This window comes from Bufo gargarizans, chromosome 8 (assembly GCF_014858855.1).
Source record: "Bufo gargarizans isolate SCDJY-AF-19 chromosome 8, ASM1485885v1, whole genome shotgun sequence".
Classification (NCBI taxonomy): domain Eukaryota; kingdom Metazoa; phylum Chordata; class Amphibia; order Anura; family Bufonidae; genus Bufo; species Bufo gargarizans.
This window is the reverse complement of record NC_058087.1, coordinates 104,787,518-104,808,286: the sequence shown is the minus strand read 5'-3', so window position 1 is coordinate 104,808,286 and position 20,769 is coordinate 104,787,518. Positions and strand designations below refer to the sequence as shown.

The 20,769-nt window shown below is 42.0% G+C and overlaps 1 protein-coding gene across 6 annotated transcripts in view; it reads left to right on the top strand.

The window, feature by feature from the left end:
• Positions 1-20,769, top strand: part of PMS1 (PMS1 homolog 1, mismatch repair system component) — a 488,451-nt gene that overhangs the window by 204,012 nt on the left and 263,670 nt on the right. For all 6 annotated transcript variants that reach the window (XM_044304355.1, XM_044304357.1, XM_044304354.1 and 3 more), the window contains one exon: positions 7,964-8,080. In XM_044304355.1, the coding sequence (XP_044160290.1) occupies positions 7,964-8,080 (117 nt within the window). The remainder of the gene's footprint in view (positions 1-7,963; positions 8,081-20,769) is intronic.

Here is a 20,769-nt window from a genome sequence, read left to right as displayed (position 1 = left end):
GCTCTTACTGTAAAGAATCCTCTTCTATGTTTGTGTACAAACCTTCTTTCCTCCAGACGCACAGGATGCCCCCTTGTCACATTCACAGTCCTGGGGATAAATAGATAATGGGAGTCATCTCTGTGCTGACCCCTGATATATTTGAACATAGTTATTAGATCTCCCCTCAGTCATCTTTTTTTCTAAAGGGAATAACCCTAATTTTCATAATCTTTCTGGGTACTGCAGTCCCCCCATTCTAGTTATTACTTTAGTTTCCCTCCTCTGAACCCTCTCCAGCTCTGCTATGTGTTCCTTGTTCACAGGAGCATAGAACTGTACACAGTACTCCATATGTGGTCTGACTAGTGATTTTTAAAGTGGTAGGACTATGTTCTCATTGCGGGGATCTAAAAAGAATATCTTATTGGCCTTGGCAGCAGCTGCCTGACACTGGTTTCTACAGCTTAGTTTGCTGTTCACTAAAATTCCTAGGTCCTTTTCCATGTCAGTGTTACCCAGTGTTTTACCATTTAGGATGTATGGGTGATTGCATTATTCCTTTTCATATACATAACCTTACATTCGTCAGTGTTAAACCTTATCTGCCCAAGCCTGCCAATCTATCCAGATCCCACTGTAGTAGTATACTGTCCTCTTGCGTGTTAATTACTTTACACGGTTTAGTGTCATCTGCAAAAGTTGATATTTTACTGTGCAAGTGTCACGCTTTGGTGTTGGAGGAAAACGCCACACTGAAAAAGAGGGTAGGGGGGAACAGAGAATCAGGCCTGAGAACTAAGGAAGGAAGATGGACACCTCCTAGAAAACCCTAACTAAAATCCTGACTGACTATCAGTATTAACAGATCCCAGAGGCAGGTGTGTTCATACACAGGAAATACCTAGAGTCCTATCTAGCCCTATAGGACCCTGGTACTAATGGCAGGGACAAACTACCTGTTCCTCCAAAAGGAAGGACGAACAGGAGTCTCCCTCATGCCTAATACAAACAATAAGGAAATGCAACACACAGAACGCAGACAAAATACTAAAGAGAAAGGAAATATCTAACTTCAGGAGAGGAGCAATGGAAGCCCCAGGAACTCCCCCGAGATCCACAAACCAGCAAAACTGAAGCTATAAACCGCACAGCATTGTGGGAGAAGCAACTATAAGTAAGGAAGGTTAAATGACCACATTGGCAACACCTGAGGCAAGGGGTGTGGCCATAGCAGAAAGAACACAGACGCCTATTGATCCACAGGGAAACATGTCAAATACTGACCCCTGAGGTACTCCGCTAGTGGCAGTGATCCAATCTGAGTATGTACCATTAATAACCACCCTCTGATTTCTGTTTACTGAGCCAGTTACTTACCCACATACAGACCTTTTCTCCCGGTCCAAGCATTCTCATTTTATATACTAACCTTTCATGTGGTACAGTGTCACATTTTTTGGAGAAGTCCAGATATACGACATCCATTGATTCGCTGCTGTCAAGTCTAGAACTCCTCTCCCCATAGAAACTGATTTAATTTGTTTGACATGACTGATCCCTTATGAAGCCATGCTGATATTGCGTTATTTGCTTATTTTCATTGAGGTACTCCAAGATAGCATCTCTTAGAAAACCTTCAAACAGTTTACCCATGACAGATGTTAACTTCCCGGCCTATAGTTTCCGGGCTCTGTTTTTGGACCCTTTTAGAATATTGGCACCACATTTACCATGTGCCATCCTGTGGAACACTCACTGTCAGTATAGAGTCCTTAAATATCAGAAATAAGGGTCTGGCTATGACATTACTTAATTCTCTTAGGATACGGGGGTGCATGCCATCTGATCCTGGCGATTTGTCCATTTCAATCTTTTTAAGACGCTGCTGTACTACTTTCTGGGTCAGACAGAGCATTTTTAAAGGGGTTGTCCGGGACTGGAGACATTGGTGTTTGTGTACAATGGTCCCCTAAATATTACATTCATGCCTGTCCTTCCCTTACCAGACATTTTCTGATGGCCCTTTTTCACTTCACAATTTTTCACCCGGAAGTGCATTCTCTATCACAGTCAGTGACGTACCGGGTCCCTTTCTGCATAGCGACCCCCTCTTCTTCCACTTCGCAAGGAGCCCTGTGATGTCAGCCTCAGTAATTATTCCAAGCACATGGAAGGGCGGTAACTAGGCGGCAACACACCACGCTAATCCACGCTCCTCTGGTCCGGTGACCTCACCGGGCAGGGCGCATTTCTAGCAAGGAAGCAGGCAGAAGGCGTTTAGGGGCGTTACTAAGAGGGAGGAATAGTTGCGGCAGGAGGTGGCATATGAATTGGGGGGGGCGGCTGCACAGAGGCGCAGACACACACTTGAAACAATGCAATGCTGCGCTGGGACCCAGAAAGCAGTGAGGCAGGAAGTTACCGCACATATAAACAGAGAGGTAAACAATCGGTGGGGGGACTGTAGGAGCCCTGCTGAAGTGTAAAAAAAAATGAAAAACATCTGGGGAGACCTTCAAACCGCTCTTAATAGTGATTTAACAGTTTTTTTCAATAAATCTTGATCTCGGACAACCCCTTTAATGGGGAATTTACTTTAACATTATGCATTTCATCTGACAGTTTATTCTCCTCAGTGAATACAGTGGAGGAAAAAATATTTAATAGCGTTGCTTTCTCCTGATCGCTCTCTGCAACTCCCCCCTCATTACTCTGTAGAGGGCCGTCTTCCTCATCGCCCTGTATCTCCTCTGGCTGCTCATGCTCCTCCTCTCCTGTCACCTGTGTAGAAAAACCACCCATTTCTCTACACATTGCTTGTGCTTGAATGTCCTTCTCCTCTAGTTCAGCGCCCACAGGTCTCATGTGGCTGTGAGATGTAGTCGGCGCTTCTTCTGTCTCCTGGCCAGCCAGATTTAGCAGCATCTTTTCCATAGTCCATAGTCCTGGCAACTGACAAAGTTGCCTCCTCAAAGGGCCCGAGAAAACAACAGCTGTCATCTGGTGATCTGCCACTGGCTAACATCATAGTTACACAGGGTAGTACCTCTGTCTGCCTGTATCATCAATAAATTGTTTATTGCCTTTTTCTGTTCATATAATCGGTCCAGCATATGGAGAGTGGAATTTCAACGGGCTGAAACGTCGCATATCAGCCTATGTTGGGGGATGCCGTTCGGCCGCTGCAGCTCCAGGAGGGTGTGCTTTGCGGTGTAAAAGTGGCTGAAGTGCATGCAAAATTTCCTGGCCATTTTCAGGATGTCTTGCAGATGGGCGGAAGACTTCAGGAACCTCTTGACAACCAGATTGAACACGTGCGCCATGCAGGGCTCATGGCTCAGCCCTCGTTAACGCAGCGCCGACACCATGTTCTTCCTGTTGTCGGTCACAATGGTTCAGATTCTGAGTTGTCGAGGAGAAAGCTAGGATTCAATTTTTTGATGAAGGACGCGGAGTAGTTTCGCACTGTGTGAGTCCGTTCGCCCAGGCAAACTATGTGCAGACACTGCCATGCCCTGCACATGTGGTATGCTGGAGGGGCACTTTGAATTGTCCCTGCATTGGAGGCTGAGGACATGTTGGAGGATGAGGAGGCGGACATTGTCGAAGGACTAACGGCGTGAAAACGTGGAAGCGGCGTCACCTGGCCAAGTTGCTGATGTGGCTTGGCAGGAACCACATTTCCCGAGTGGGCCGTAAAGGACATATATTGTCCTTGACCGTAGTTACAGCTCCACACTTCGGTGCTGCCGTGCACTTTGGCAGACACTGACAGGCTCAAGGATTGGCCCACCTTCTGTTCTACATATGTGTGCAAAAAAATTACGGCTTGGGACTCTCTACCTTGGCTCGATACAAGCCATCAGTACTCTGAAAGTTCCAGAGTCCACCACTTGGAAAGGGAGGGACTGCAGCAGCAGCAACTTGGTCAGGAGCTTGTTCAGCTTCTGTGCCATTGGATGAGTGTCCGCATACTGTTGTCTCTTGGCTATCGCTTCGGGGATCGATTGCTGACGGAATGACTGACGAGAAGGAGGAGCAGGACCAGCAGATGATAGGAAGGAGAGATAGCTCCCTTCGGCTAAGGTGGTGGAGCTTTGACTGCATGATATTGGATGTGTGCCAGTGGGTGATGCAGCAGGTGCTGTGGCAGGCTGGTCCACCACATCAGAGCCACGGTTCTCCCAGGCCACTTTATGGTGAAGCTTCATGTGTTGAAGCTGGCCATGCTTAACCTTCTGCCCAGAAATTCGGTAAATGACCATGTTAACCTCCTCTGCCGGCCTAACAAAAAATTTCAACACTGTCGAATATGGCATTTTGCCCCCAACACTCCGCTCTGACTGCCTGCTACCGCTGCCTTGGTGAACCCCTGAAGTGGAACTTTCCGGGCCGGTAGGCTCCTGCGAAGCGGGCAGTCTACCTCGAGCATGTTGGTCTCACGACCTCCCACTGCTGCCACCCTGCTGGCTCAGCCGCTGCCTCATGCGCAGTCTGCCACCCTCTTCTCCTGATGATGATGATGAAGCCCTTAATTCACCTGGCTCCAAAGTGTGATCGGCCATAACAGTGCCGGACGTGCGGCCTCAGCATACCAGCTAGGGCAGCGCTATTGTAGCTAGGTGTATCAGCGACACTTTTACAGTTAGTTTAGGTGTATCAGCAGTACCTCTACAGTGGGTGTTGTCCATACACCATCAGCGGTGGTCATCCTTTTTGCCTGTATGTTCACTTCTTAATTCTATCTATTAGTGCTCCATAGGCTTCTGATTATTCAAGGCAATCCTGATGAAACGCGTAGAGAGTAACTAGGGAGCCAACTTTTATGTCATGCAGAGTGAACCACTCAATTTCTTTTCCTAGTGTGGTTACACTGGGTGTAGATTGCTCTAACAGGACTGTGTAGGACTTATTGCTATGTGCAGGACTGGCCAGATCCAGACCAGACTGTTCTTACTATTCTATTTTTTGTATGCCTTGGGGGATTCAAATGTCAGTCATCCAGGGGTTATTATTTCAGTACCCCGATACATTTGCACAGTACTCCTTTCGGTATGTATATCTCCTATCGGAGATAAGGTATTGGGGTATACTTACCTTGACCTCTCCACGCCTGACTCTGATTCCACCAAGTAATATGCCTGTGATACCTAGGGGAACAAGCCCCACAAGTGTTTTTTTAACTATCATCTAAATAAAGTGTTTAATATTTTTGTTTTAGTATTCTTTTTCAGGCAGTGAGTTTTAAAATAAAAACTCCCCAAAACTTGAAGTATCAGGCCGCAATTTCACACCATCTCCACAATTAGGGATTAACTAATATTTTTATGTGTAGTATAATTTGAGCACTTAAAAATTTGTAGTATCTGGCCGCAATTTCACCCCAGAATCGAGGATAAATAGATGTATAAACACATAAAGTAAAAATGCCCCTAAAATAAAAAAAAAACCTAAATTTGTTGTATCCGACCGCAGTTTCACCCCAGAATCAAGGAAGAATGGATGTACTTATAGATAACAAAAAAATCCCAAAACTTGTAGTATCAGACCACAATTTTACCCCAGAATCAAGGATGAATGGATATACTTACAAATAAAATAAAAAATACCCCAAAACTTGTATTATCAGACTGCAATTTTACACCAATTCCGCAATTCGGGGTTGACGGATATACTTATGTATAATACAACTTGAGCAACCTAAAATGTGTGTTATCAAGCCACAATTTCACCCCAATTAGACAATCAAGGATTAGCATCAAAACAAAAGTTCAATCAAAACAGGTGGTCTCGCTGCCAGGTACAAGCTGTAGTTATCGAGTGTGTATGGGAAGAGGCAGAAATCTCTTCCAGGGCAGCTAAACATCAGAGTTCCACTAAGGAGTAGACTTGATCAGCAACGACCCTTCTGTGGATTTTAGAGTTTTCGGGCACACAGTGAAACCAACAATTTTGCATAAAATAACACTTTTTTTTTTTTTAATCATACTCAGAAAAGTGTAAAATTAACAGGCTTTGAACAATCGTCAGCACACGTCTATATTCACAAGACTGCCCGACCCAGGTTTTACCAAGAAACCTTCATCAGGGGCGATTGTGACTTTTTGGGTGTTCTATTTATATGTCAAAAAAAGGGGACACTTCCCTCCCACTCCCCATCACATTATAAATAAAATAAATTTAAAACAGCCTATTTCTCATATAAAAACAATGCATTCCTATTTTTTCTCCAAAACGTTATGTATCGTATAGACCATTGTATTCCTAAATAACTGCAATATAGCATAGTCACAAAGACAACTCTTTATCCATGTCAATGTTACCTAATTATAGAGTGAATCATTTCACTAACTTGGTCAACAAGCATTCATTGCCCATCTTATGCGGTTTTCTCCATTCAGTCATGTTCACATAATGCAGTTTAGCCAATAAAACATCTCCTCCCATCCAGCATATTTCCCATTCCTAAAAATACCATCATGTTATGTGTCAGCCAATTCCCTTCCACTATCAGCTACTCCCACTACGACTATCATTCAATACCAATTCTTATTCACAAAAATACCACGTGGTGTGAAGCAGCCAACAGGAGAAGCCTCTCCACGCATTGCTTCCCCATACTTCATCAGCATAGCTCAAAACTACATTTAGATCAGTTATTCTACCAGACATGGTTTTAGATCAAAATCAATATTCAAACCAAGGGGTTGCAGAGTTTTCATTTGATATAGCCTTTAATTTTCCCGCCGATTTAATATTCTTTAGCGGGTTTCCACCTCTCCAGTTTGATTTAACCTTTTCGACTCCTGCAAACCACAGACCCCTTGGGTCCTTTCCATGCATTTTTTAAAAATGCCTGGACACACTGTGACTCTGCAGACCCTTTTTTATATTATTAATGTGTTCTTGGATCCTTGTCTTGAGCTTCCTCATAGTTCTTCCTACATAATATAATCCACATTTAAGGATGTGTACTACCCCCATCTGCCCACAATTAATTTCACCCTTAATAGCATACTCCACACCACATTTAGATGTTACTTTCTGTATATTCCTTATCTTTTTATCCTCCTTGTTGCGATTTCTGCACGCAATGCAGAAACCGCACCATGTGAATTGGTTTCTTTCCTTTCTTTCAACCTTAGTCGGGATATGATTATATGCCAGAGTGTCTCGCAAATTAGGAGCTTCTCCGTAGATTACTTCAGATTTTTTTGGGATATGCGCCCCTAAAATAGGGTCGTTCTTTAGAACTGACCAATTATTTTCTTTTCTTCAATGCATTTTTCATCAGCCCTGTGATTGCACTAAACTGAGTAAAAAAAAAAAAAAAAGTGAACCTATAATCCCTTTCTTCGTTATTTTCTCTCCTTTTTATATAATTTCCTTTCATTTCTATAGTGCCACTAATTATTTTAAACTTATGTCTATCATAACCCTTCTCCTTAAAACGCTCTTATATAATTTCACTTTGTTCTTTAAAATCCTCTGTACCGTTTCTGTAGAGCCGCGTAAACTGTCCTTTAGGAATATTTTTAATCCAAGGACTATGGTGACAACTGGTCATTTATATATATATCCATTAACATCGGTAGGTTTAAAAAAGGTCTTAGTTTTTATCTTGTTGTCCTGCACAAAAAAGTTTAAATCAAGAAAATGAACTCTTTCCGAGCTAATCTCACTGGGGAAGGTTAGGTTCCAACAATTATTGTTTGTCACTAATAAAATCTATTAACCCTTGTTAACGGTGAGTACAAAGTCTTCACTGCTACCCGATCCTCCGGTACTAATGAGCGCTTCCATAATGGAAGCGCTCATTAGTATTCACCCCATAAGACGCAGGGGCATCTTATGGGGCAAAAAATATGGTATATTATTAGACTCCTGAGACATTGCTTTTAAATCTGTTCTTGTAAAAAGATATCATAAAGAGGTTTTCTGCTGAGATATAATTTTAGAACATTTTATGTCTTTTATATAGGTGATTGTCTGGCAAAAAAATAAGGTCTCCAACCATAAAATGGCTCTTATTTCAGTTTTGGGAACTACAGTCATGAATGCTATGACCCCCTTTCAGCATCAGTGTGAAAATCCAGAGGTAAGCTACTGTTGAACAAATACATATACTTGTAATCCAAATGTTACCCATTTTAGATTAAAAATAAATAAATAAATAAGGGTATGACCACACAGAATGGTTTCTCCACAAGGGAATTTCTGCTTCAGATTTTGCCTTGGGCTTCACTGAAAATTTATCACGGATTTTAACCTCTGGAAATCACAGCATAAACTGACATGCTACAGATTTAAATTTCTTCACTTCTTGTCCACTTTGCTAGAATTAATTTTGAGGGGGAAAAGCATAGCTAAAAATCTATACAAAACTGCCACTATCACAGTGGGGAGTGGGGGAAACTCCCACCATACTATGATGGGTAAGCAGGGAAGCAACTAGGCCAGGAATCAGGGAGAAGGTCACCTCCTAAAGCGTCCCTAATCCTCGCCCTAACTCCTCACTGTATGAGCAGGCCTGGATGGTAGGACGGCTCATACCCAGGATACCTAGGACCCTGAGTCTCCCTGATAATCCCTCACATAGGATCAGGGGAGAGACGACCTGTTCTACCAAGATACGAGAGAGCAGGAATCTCTGCAGGCCTGACAGCAAGGAAAGGAAGCCAAGTGGAATGGCAGGTAAGTATCCAGTGGTGGGGGATAACCACTGAACCAAGAACCCAATAAAGCATGGTAACCTACCTGCTGCAGCTGCTGGACGGCACAACAGAAGACCACAACAAGGTAAACTGGAACCCATACAAACATACCACAATCCAAACACCAAACGGATGCAGTACGTACTGACACACAGGAACCAGCACTCCAGCAACAGCTCACAGACTAGAATTTTGGTTCACCCCTTCGGGAAACCATGGAGCCCCCTTCCTGAGGCACAACTTGCTCACATGCCGGACATAAAACACCAACTGACCAGACATGTAACAATTCCAAGACGAGACACCACACCCTAAACATAAACCCAAACCAAACATCAACACAGGTAAGGTAGGGAAAATGGAAGATACATAAGGAAGACATCACTGGAGACATCCAGTGATGTCCCTCACACTAGAAGAGGGAACATCCAGACAAGGAGCTTAACTCCAGCGCAAACCAAAGCTGGAGTACAACTAACTCTTGGCTTTAAGCCACAGGTATATGAAGCACCTAGTGACCACACCCAGCAAGGTAGTTAACCCCTCCAGCATCAGACAGGGGAGGAACCAGGAGAAGGGGAGAAAGACACATATAAGCTGACATAAATTTGTTGCTCCTGGTAACCGGCATGCACAGCAACATCTCACGCGCGCAACACCAAGGCCGTGACAGCCACATCCATAGCAACCTGAACTATAAAGTTAGCACTTTTACTTGACATGAAAATACCTAAAAAAAAAAGATAATTAAAAAGTGTAAAAATAAATAAATAATGTACCTCAAAATGGTAGCAATAAAAATGGCAATTAATCCTCATTCAGCTCTGTGGAGCTCTGTTAAAAGAAATAAAACTTGAAAAACACTATGGGGGTCAATTATTAAGATCAGCATTTTAGATCCTGAGGATAGGTCATCAATATCAAAAGCCCGGACAACCCATTTAATAAATGTGTAAAAAAAAAAGTTGTTGTTTTTTAGACACAGAAAATAAATCGCTTTCCGAGAGCAGTATAATTGACATGTAACCTTGTGCTGTCAGTTGGCATGATTATGGGTTATACCAAGTTTAAATAGTCTTTTTAAAGTGGCTCTGTCACCAGGATCAACTACTTCCTGGTAGAGCTTATTATGCTGATTAAAACAATATCTCTCTTCTGTCAGTATGCTAAACAGCTGCAGATAAATCTGCATTTGTATTCATATGCAAATGAGAAGTTCAAGCACTGCTTTGCAGAAAGAGAAGACAGGACACGTGGCTGACCGTGCCTTTTTTCAATAGTGCAGGTGTACCTGAAAAGCAGCTACCTGCAAACAGATGCATTCACCTTTTCCCCCATTTTCACAGAAATCCATATTTTTGGGGGGTTTGATATAATTAAGCAGTGCTTGTATTCACACTACTCACAAAAACTTAGGGATATTTGGCTTTTGGGTGAAATTTATGGAAAACGTAAAAAGTTCACGGTACAGTGATATTATATCATGAAAGTAGGACATTCAAGTAGAAGCTGTAACAGTGCAGTTCACTGTGTCACGGAGGGGCTTACTGCAGCCTTCTAGTGTGTGAACTGTGGCCTGTAAATGTGTGTACTCCCCGTGCAGGCTGGCTGAAAGCATTCTCCTGTGTATGCTGGTTGCTTGTGTATGCGTGCTGGCTGCAGCTTTGTGTGAACGTGGGCCTGTGTATTTGGATACTCTTTTACTTGTTGGTGTCTGGTTCGTTTTGGTTTAACTGTCCCTGTTCTTTCTGGGCGTGTTAGGGTCTATTCACACGTCCGTTTTTTCTTTCCTGATCTGTTCCGTTTTTTGCTGAACAGATCTGGACCAGATCTGGACCCATTAATTTTCAATGGGTCCTGAAAAAAACCCAGACATTGTGCTGTCCGTTTTTTTTCAGGACCCATTGAAAATGAATGGGTCCAGATCTGGTCCAGATCTGTTCAGCAAAAAACGGAACAGATCAGGAAAGAAACGGATGTGTGAATAGACCCTTAGCTAGGTGGTCAGATGACCTTGTTACCCTGTTGTAACATCCTGCGTGCTGTGGGGTTGAGGTCAGTCTATCTCCAGATTTACTGGGTGCAGGAGCTATGCGCTTGACCTGGGAATATTCCATCTGCCCTGTCTGCGTGGTCACCTAGTGATACATACTGTCGTGTTCTAGCAAGGATCCTACCAACCCCTAGAACATATAGCTGGCAAACAAAAACAAGCAATAAAACAACAAGGCAAGGACAGACACGAATACTTTATTTACAGAGATACCAACATGACAGTAAACTAGACCAGCAGGTAAGAGACCAGGTAGTACCACTAGACCAAGTGCACGGATTTGACTTTGGTACAAACCCAAATGGCACAGGCTTGCACCATCAAGCTCTATAGGTAAGTGACCAAGTGCACCGGGACCATCCTGGAGGTGCGACCATTGAGCCCTCTGCTAAGTACATTACCATCATCAGGGGCTCTGTGAAGAACGGGGCTCACTGAGTATCTGCCCTCTGGGTTTGGCCCCAAGTCAAATGGTGCACCTGGTCCAGTGGTATTACCTGCCACTGATCCCTTACCTGCTGGTCCAGTTTACTGTCTTGTTGGTATCTCCGTGAATAAAGAATTTGTGTTGGTCCTTGTCCTGTTGTCTTATTGCTGTTTGGCGTGAAAACAGGTTGGTCCTGCTATCAGCAAGGACTCTGAGGCAGAATTTCCGCATGGTGTGAATTAACACCGCAAAGTGACTTTTTGTTTCATTATGACTGCTTGTTTTGTCACTTGCCTAAAGTGTGAATAAAACACTGAACTGTTTGATCCAAAGAACTTATTGTTTCCTCTATACTGCATCCGCTAATCCTGTCTACCAGGAGCAAAACCCCACTAATATATGTGTATGTATATAAATACGAAAAATGGCGGCACTGACTGCAAAGATGGAAAAAATGGGTGCACGTTCCAGGGGAATCGACCTCTTACCCCAATCAATGAATCCAGAAAAAGGACGGCACTCCGGTCTTGAAGAAATAAAATTAGTCTTTAATCAACCTTGCGGTACAACGTTTCGGCTCCAATACTGAGCCTTTCTTGTGTGTGTATATATATATATATATATATATATATATATATATGTACAGTATATATAGGGCTTTTTTTCTGGCAGAACGCACCGGAACGGCGTTCCGCCACCTTTTGACATCGCAGCCTACCATGTATCAGCGGGGAGGGACTGGGAGGAGGAGCTGGGGCCCGGTGCGTTCACTGTGCTCCGGCCCTCCGCTCCAGTACAGTTATAAAATGTGTAATTCAATTAATAATGATTCATGCTGCCCCCTCTGTAGTATAACATTCAATATATCCTACTCACAGGGCTACTGTTATATCGTAATGCAGGCCGGCCGGGCAGACGAGCGGCAGGCCGGCCGGGCAGACGAGCGGCAGCCCGGCCGGGCAGACGAGCGGCAGCGTGACTCACTGACGTCACATGCCTGCCCAGCCTACTTTATGAATGAAGCAAGCGGCGCAGGCACGTGGCGTCAGTGAGTGACGCTGTCGCTCATCTGCCCGGCCGGCCTGCATTACGATATAACAGTAGCCCTGTGAGTAGGATATATTGAATGTTATACTACAGAGGCGGCAGCATGAATCATTATTAATTGAATTGCAAATTTTATAACTGTACTAAAGCAGCAATGGGGGGTCTGTGGATTACACTGTTAAAGGGTGGGCGGAGGTCTGTGGATGGCACTGTTATGGGGTGGGGGGGGGTGTCTGTGGATGGCACTGTTATGGGGTGGGGGGGTCTGTGGATGGCACTGTTATGGGGTGGGGGGGGTCTGTGGGTGGCACTGTTATGGGGTGGGGGGGTCTGTGGGTTGCACTGTTATGGGGTGGGGGGGTCTGTGGATGGCACTGTTATGGGGTGGGGGGGGTCTGTGGATGGCACTGTTATGGGGTGGGGGGGGGTCTGTGGGTGGCACTGTTATGGGATGGGGGGATCTGTGGATGCCATCCCTAGATCCCCCATTAAGGCCTAGTTCACACTTCAGTGTTTGGTCAGTGATTTCCATCAGTGATTTGTGAGCCAAAACCAGAAGTGGAGCCTCCATAGACATTAGGTAGAAGGGAAAGATCTGCTCCTGTTCTATGTTTAGAGCTGCACCTGGTTTTGGCTCACAAATCACTGATGGAAATCACTGACCAAACACTGAAGTGTGAACTAGGCCTTACAGTTCCATCCCCATCTGGCGGGTTTCTTTGCTTGGCTGGACTTTTATAGCCCCCGTGTTCTGAGAAAAAAAGCGCTGTGTATATGTATATATGTGTGTGTGTATATATATATATATATATATATATATATATATATATATATATATACCACACACACACGATCACTGTGCATTATGTTGCAGCCAAGGTAGCGTGCACTTGTGCTTTTATTTATATACAGTGCCTTGTAAAATGATTCACCCACCTTGACTTTTTCCGTATTTTAGTATATTACAGCTTTAAGTTCAATGTTTTGTTAGCACACAATAGTCTAAGTTGGTGAAGTGAAATGAGAAAAATAGATATAAACTATTTAGAAATAGAAAACAAAAAATTGGCATGTGCGTATGTATTCACACCCTTTGTTAGGAAGCCCATAAAAAGCTGTGGTGCAACCATTTACCTTCAGAAGTCACATAATTAGTTAAATGATGTCCACCTGTGTGCAATCTAAGAGTCACATGAACTGTTATTACAAATGCTCCCCTTTTTTTAAAGGCCCCAGAGGCTGCAACACCTAAGCAAGAGGCATCACTAACCAAAGGAAGACCAAGGAACTCTCCAAACATTTAAGGGACAATGTTGTTGAAAAGTCTTGTATATTCAAATAGGCTTGTATATTCAAGGAAAAATCAACGCAGCACTCTTCTTGTAAAAAAACGCAGTGTCTTTATTCACACATGTGACACAAAAATAGGCAACGTTTCAAACCCCTTCCGGGATCCTTCTCAAGCCAAGTGCACAGACCAACAATATGCTGGCATCTAAATACATATCCAACTTTTCAATACATGTGTACAACATCAATTAATCAAGTGATTACAATTAGTGACAGTTGATACAAAATCAAAGTAAAAAATTTTGCTCCATTCCAATCTTTCAACGGATCTTCTTGTATTGTGATCTTGATATATATTCTCATGCGTCTTTGTATATAAAGTGCTTGTGCCAATAAAGTGCAGCTTCCAATCAAAGTATACAAGAACAATCTCATATTATAAAAAAGTGCAAGTGCATTTTAAAATCACAATAAAACCACTTGGCTATATTAAATTCATCAGGGTAGAGAGACGCGTGCTGCACTTGAATGCATTTCATCCAGCTTGCTGTTTTTTTTTAAACGCATAGTGTGAACACCACCCATCTGCAGGGTACAAAAAAAAAAAAAAGTTTTTATTTCTATAGATGATCATGTCAGTGCTATCTCTTGAGTTGCGGACTGGTCTGCACTGGGATCTAGTGCCAAGTGGTCATGTGATGCCTATTTGGCGCCTAAGAATATCCCATCTTCCCACAGAGAAAATATTTTTGGAATCATCTTCTATTCTCATATTTTTCTCAATTATGTTGTTATATTACACTACACCATAGCGCACCACTACTTCCCGTGCAGTCACTCATCCACAACACATAGACAACACATGCTTGGGAGTCGGTGTGAATTACAGTCAATACCAGCATGCAGCATTAAGTATAATTCCCGTTTAAATTAAATGTAGCACAAAAAAATTTTGGGGGACATATTCAATCATCCTGCAGGACGCCTCTCTCATCCCATGGATCCACATATCTGCAATACAAAACAAATATCATTATCCTCGCAAAAATTCATAACTGGTCTGTACATTCAATGTAATGATGTATCTAGTGATCATGCAATCGGGAGCCCGTGTCCCTTATCTCACCCCTACTGTAACACGATAATCTATATTCAAACCATGGGGTTTTATTGTACCATGGCGATGTATCCATTTTAGTTCACATTTCTTCAAGAGAGTAAGTCTGTCCCCCCTCTTTTTAACACTTAATTCTTTCCAAAATTGTAAATTTCAGATCTTGTTCCTTATGTTGTTTTTCGGAAAAATGTTTAGCCACAGGAAGATCTTTTCTTTTATCTCTAATAGACTGTCGATGATCATTTAGTCTTGCCTTGATATCGCACGTAGTCTCCCCCACATAGAGTAAGTGACATGGGCACCACAACACGTATACTACCCATGAGGACTCAAGTCAAGTATTCTTTGATCTCAAAGCGTTCCCCAGTCTGCGGATGTGTAAAATCCCTACCCTTCTGTAGATACTTACAATTCACACACCGCAGACATGGGTAACAACCTGTCCTTAGATTTACATAAGGTCTGCTGGACTTGTTTTTTCTGCCCCTCTACCTCAGTTCTAACAATCCTGTCTTTGATGTTTCTGGAGCGTCTATACGATATTAAGGGCGGTGCAGTGAAGGACGAAATCGCAGGGAAACCGCTCCTCAATGCACCCCAATGTGAACGCACAATCAGCTCCACTGCCGGACTTAACTCATTGAATGTTGTTACAAATGGTATCCTCTCTATATTTGAGTTCGCTTTACCCCTCAAAAGAGTATCGCGAGTTACTTGGTCGGCTTTATTCCTATTCTCCTGAATAACCCTTTTAGGATAGCCTCTGATTTTAAATGAATTTTCCATTTTTTTTAACGCCTCTTCCGCGTGCTCCTCATTGTCTACAATTCTTTTTACCCGCAACATTTGGCCATATGGTAATGACCTGATCGTTTTTCGTGGGTGCCCACTTGCAAAATGTAAAATTGTGTTTTTATCTGTAGCTTTAATATTTAGATCTGTATGTAGGCTCCCATTTTCCACGTAGCCCTGTGTATCTAAGAATTGCACCCGTTCACTCGAGGCTGTTTGCGTAAATTTTATATTGTTATCCATATTGTTCAGAAAATCATGAAATACATGTAGCGACTCGCTCATACCATTACAAATAATGAACACGTCATCTATGAATCTCCACCACCCCAGCAACCAACGTTGCGCCCACCTATGCAAATATCTTTGTGCGATCATTGGAGGAACGCGTCATCTATGACTCTCTCCACTTCAGCAATGTGCTGGGGTGGTGGAGATTCATAGATGACGTGTTCATTATTTGGAATGGTACAAGTGAGTCGCTACATGTATTTCATGATTTTCTGAACAATATGCATAACAATATAAAATTTACGCAAACAGCCTCGAGTGAACGGGTGCAATTCTTAGATACACCGGTCTACGTGGAAAATGGGAGCCTACATACAGATCTAAATATTAAAGCTACAGATAAAAACACAATTTTACATTTTGCAAGTGGGAACCACGAAAAAACAATCAGGTCACTACCATATGGCCAAATGTTGCGGGTAAAAAGAATTTTAGACAATGAGGAGCACGCGGAAGGGGCGTTAAAAAAAAAATTGGAAAATTCATTTAAAATCAGAGGCTATCCTGAGGTAGAGGGGCAGAAAAAACAAGTCCAGCAGACCTTATGTAAATCTAAGAGGACAGGTTGTTACCCATGTCTGCGGTGTGTGAATTGTAAGTATCTACAGAAGAGTAGGGATTTCACATATCCGCAGACTGGGGAACGCTTTGAGATCAAAGATTACTTGACTTGATTCCTCATGGATGGTATACGTGTTGTGGTGCCCATGTCACTTACTCTATGTGGGGGAGACTACGTGCGATATTAAGGCGAGACTAAATAATCGACAGTCTATTAGAGATTAAAAAAAAGATCTTCCTGTGGCTAAACATTTTTCCAAAAAACAACATAAGGAACAAGATCTGAAATTTATAATTTTGGAAAGAATGTGTTAAAAAGAGGGGGGACAGACTTACTCTCTTGAAGAAATGTGAACTAAAATGTATACATCGCCTTGGTACATTAAAACCCCATGGTTTGAATATAGATTGCCGTGTTACAGTAGGGATGAGATAAGGGACACGGGCTCCCGATTGCATGATCACTAGATACATCATTACATTGAATGTACAGACCAGTTATGAATTTTTGCGAGGATAATGATATTTGTTTTGTATTGCAGATATGTGGATCCATGGGATGAGAGAGGCGTCCTGCAGGATGATTGAATATGTCCCCCCCCCCCCAAAATTTTTCGTGCTACATTTGATTTAAACGGGAATTATACTTAATGCTGCATGCTGGTATTGACGGTAATTCACACCGACTCCCAAGCATGTGTTGTCTATGTGTTGTGGATAAGTGACTGCACGGGAAGTAGTGGTGCGCTGTGGTGTAGTGTAATATAACAACATAATTGAGAAAAATATGAGAATAGAAGATGATTCCCCAAAATTTTTTCTCTGTGGGAAGATCGGATATTCTAAGGCGCCAAATAGGCATCACATGACCACTTGGCACTAGATCCCAGTGCAGACCAGTCCGCAACTCAAGAGATAGCACTGACATGATCATCTATAGAAATAAAAAATAAAAACTTTTTTTTTTTTTTACCCTGCAGATGGGTGGTGTTCACACTATGCAGTTAAAAAAAAACGGCAAGCTGGATGAAATGCTGCTAAAAGTGGTTTTATTGTGATTTTTAAAATGCACTCGCATTTTTTTATAATATGAGATTGTTCTTGTATACTTTGATTGGAAGCTGCACTTTATATACAAAGACGCATGAGAATATATATCAAGATCACAATACAAGAAGATCCGTTGAAATATTGGAATGGAGCAAATTTTTTTACTTTCATTTTGTATCAGCTGTCACTAATTGTAATCACTTGATTAATTGATGTTGTACACATGTATTGAAAAGTTGGATATGTATTTAGATGCCAGCATGTTGTTGGTCTGTGCACTTGGCTTGAGAAGGATCCCGGAAGGGGATTGAAACGTTTCCTATTTTTGTGTCACATGTGTGAATAAAGACACTGCGTTTTTTTTACAAGAAGAGTGCTGCATAATTTTTTCTTGAGAATATGAATATATATATATATATATATATATATATATATATATATATATATATATATATATGAAGTGTGGACAGCACCACTGTCTGTGAGGTGTACACGGAGTGCCAGCGGCTGAGTAGGCGATCCACCTCCAAAAATGTATAAAAATAAGGAATTCCGCAGCACATCCAGATAGTAAGAAGGTAAAAAAGGCTTTATTCACCAAGCATGCAACGTTTCAATCCTCTCAATGGGATTTTCCTCAAGCAGTGACATAGTGGGCAGTGCAATGTGCATATTTAAACACTTTCACATCATTAAACAATCAATAATTCAAATACATTCATTAAAGATAATACATTTAAAAATAGTGATACAGACAGTACTATCAATATACTGATACAATCACATTATGTCTCCGATCTAAATACAGTGATACAGTGTTAATCATTCCCATAACCGATCCGACATACCATATATAAAATGTAATACTTTAATTGTAGCAATAATCAATTCAGGTGTAGGTCTTCTATGAAACTAAAATGTGCAGGTGTACCTTCAGAAGGATGATGAACTAGATCACAGGAGTGTGCGATGGGGTAACTACACGTGGGTCCCGGCCTCCCAGGTATACCATTGCGCATGTCAAAGGACCTTCCTAGGGGTTCCGATCACCTGATCACCCTAACAAGCCGATAGTTGAAGTGCACATGTCCAAGGACCTTCAGGCATGTGATCACAATATGTGCTCACTCCTCCGTTCATGTGCGTAGATGCATCACATGATCGGAATTAGATGGTATCGCAATCCAAGCGCTCCATAGTATTGCAGACACACAACAGATGTGATTATATGGCAAATCTGATTCTCAAAGGTATGATTATGTCCAAAACATTATTTCATTCCTAAGATGTATTAAACAATCAAACAATGTAAAATCAGCAAGAAATATACAGGCATAAACATAAGCATGAGACTGACACAATACACGTGTTTGCAATGGCCCTTAGTAGAGTCTCACTGCACACCACATAGTGCCGATTCACACATGTCGATATCGACATGTAAGTATGAATCCATTGCAAATAAATTTTCACTGGATCTCATACTGGAATTTCTGCAAAAGGATTTGGCTGAGACCACAGAAAAACATGAATCTTTACAGGCTACATTACATTCCCTATTATCTACAGATGAACACCAGGATTATTTGTCCAAGCTGCAGCCGCACCTGGATAAATTAAGATCTGAAATTCAGGACACCAAACGTAGCTAGTGGCAGCGTGACGTGCTGGATTACAACACAAGGAATGTGTATAACTGGACAATTAATCAGCAGTCACAACAACGTGCTCAGAAAATCGGAAAGAAGAATCCTACCAGGGACTTGACTCAAGCTCAACAAAATAACATCACCACTGAGCCTTTTTTAGAGTATACAATGAACTCAGTAGGAAGAAACGAACGCGACGTGGAGGACGCAAACGCCACCGTTACCGACACAAAAATGAGGAGCGAAAGACCATTGGTCAAAAAACGCAATTAAATGATACCAACATTGTGGTAAATATTTCTTCACATGTTTTATCAAAAGTACAGTTGAATGTCTTGGCCAAGGGCCTAAGCTTCTGTCCTAACAGTAAGACGGATTGGCTGCAACTTGAAGCTGATTTATATCAGTTTTTCCATAGACTGAAGCTTAGGACCTGGTTTTCAACACATCCAACTATGGGAAATATATGTACTAATACTGAATTGAAACTGAGTGATTATAATTTTTTTAACAAAAGTGATTTTATTCCACCTGTGTCATCCCCTGCAATCGATTTATTTATTGATGCGGTAATGAAAGATGTGAACATGTTGAAATTGAATGAAAAGAAAAGGTTTACACATCCAAATATAACACAAACTGAGTGGCATGCGGTTGATGAGTTGGCCCATGACCACAGTCTCACCATCAAGACCGCAGACAAGGGCGGTGCGATTGTGGTCATGGACACTCATCAATACATTGCAGAGGCCACTAGACAGTTGGAGGATTGTGAGGTCTATCAGAAACTACACACTTCCGACATGTTCTGAGGTGGTGGCGATACATAGATGATATTTTTTTGATTTGGACGGGATCAGAGGACACACTCATGGAGTTTTTCCACTGTTTGAACACCATTGATTCTGACATTAAATTCACATTGGAACACTCGCGCGATCAAATACATTTTTTGGACACTGTTGTGACCTTGAACAATTATGTGCTATCGACGGGCTTATACTCTAAGCCCACCGATCGCAATATATTGTTGAGTTACAACAGTGCACATCCTAGGGCCATGGTTAAATCCCTTCCCCTCAGCCAGTTTTACAGCGCAAAACGTATAGTAAATAACAATTATGAATTATCGGGGACTCTAAAACGCATGACACAGTCCTTTATAGACAGAGATTATCCTATAGCCTTACTGGATCAACATCTCACTTCTATTCAAGACAAATCTTGGCGTGACCTTCTTACCAAGAGAAACAGGAACAATAATAAACAAATGAAGAGAATTCCTCTAGTTACCGTGTACACAGAGGACAGTACACATGTTCGACAAATTATCTTGAAACACTGGTCAGTCCTGAAAAGTGGACATGGGGGAATTGAAGAGTTTCTTATTCCTCCCCTCATGTCATACAAGAGAGCTAGGAACCTTAAAGATAAATTAGTCCATACTGACATAGGTACACAAAAAGAGTCTGGCCAGACTTTTCTACGTACTCCCAAATTGGGAAGTTTCCCATGTTTAAATTGCATTAACTGCCGATATATGCAAAAAGGTAGCTTTTTCCTGCATCCATTGACACAGAAAAAATATTACATCAAGCACTTTTTGACATGTGAATCTTCATTTGTCATATATATCCTTTTGGTGCCCATGTCAGTTATTATACGTTGGTGAGACTTCATGGGATTTTAAAAGTCGAATTAATCAACATCGATATACTATCCGTAAAAAACGTATGGACCTCCCAGTCCCAAAACATTTTACTGACATGGGCCACAAGGAGAGGGACCTTAAATGC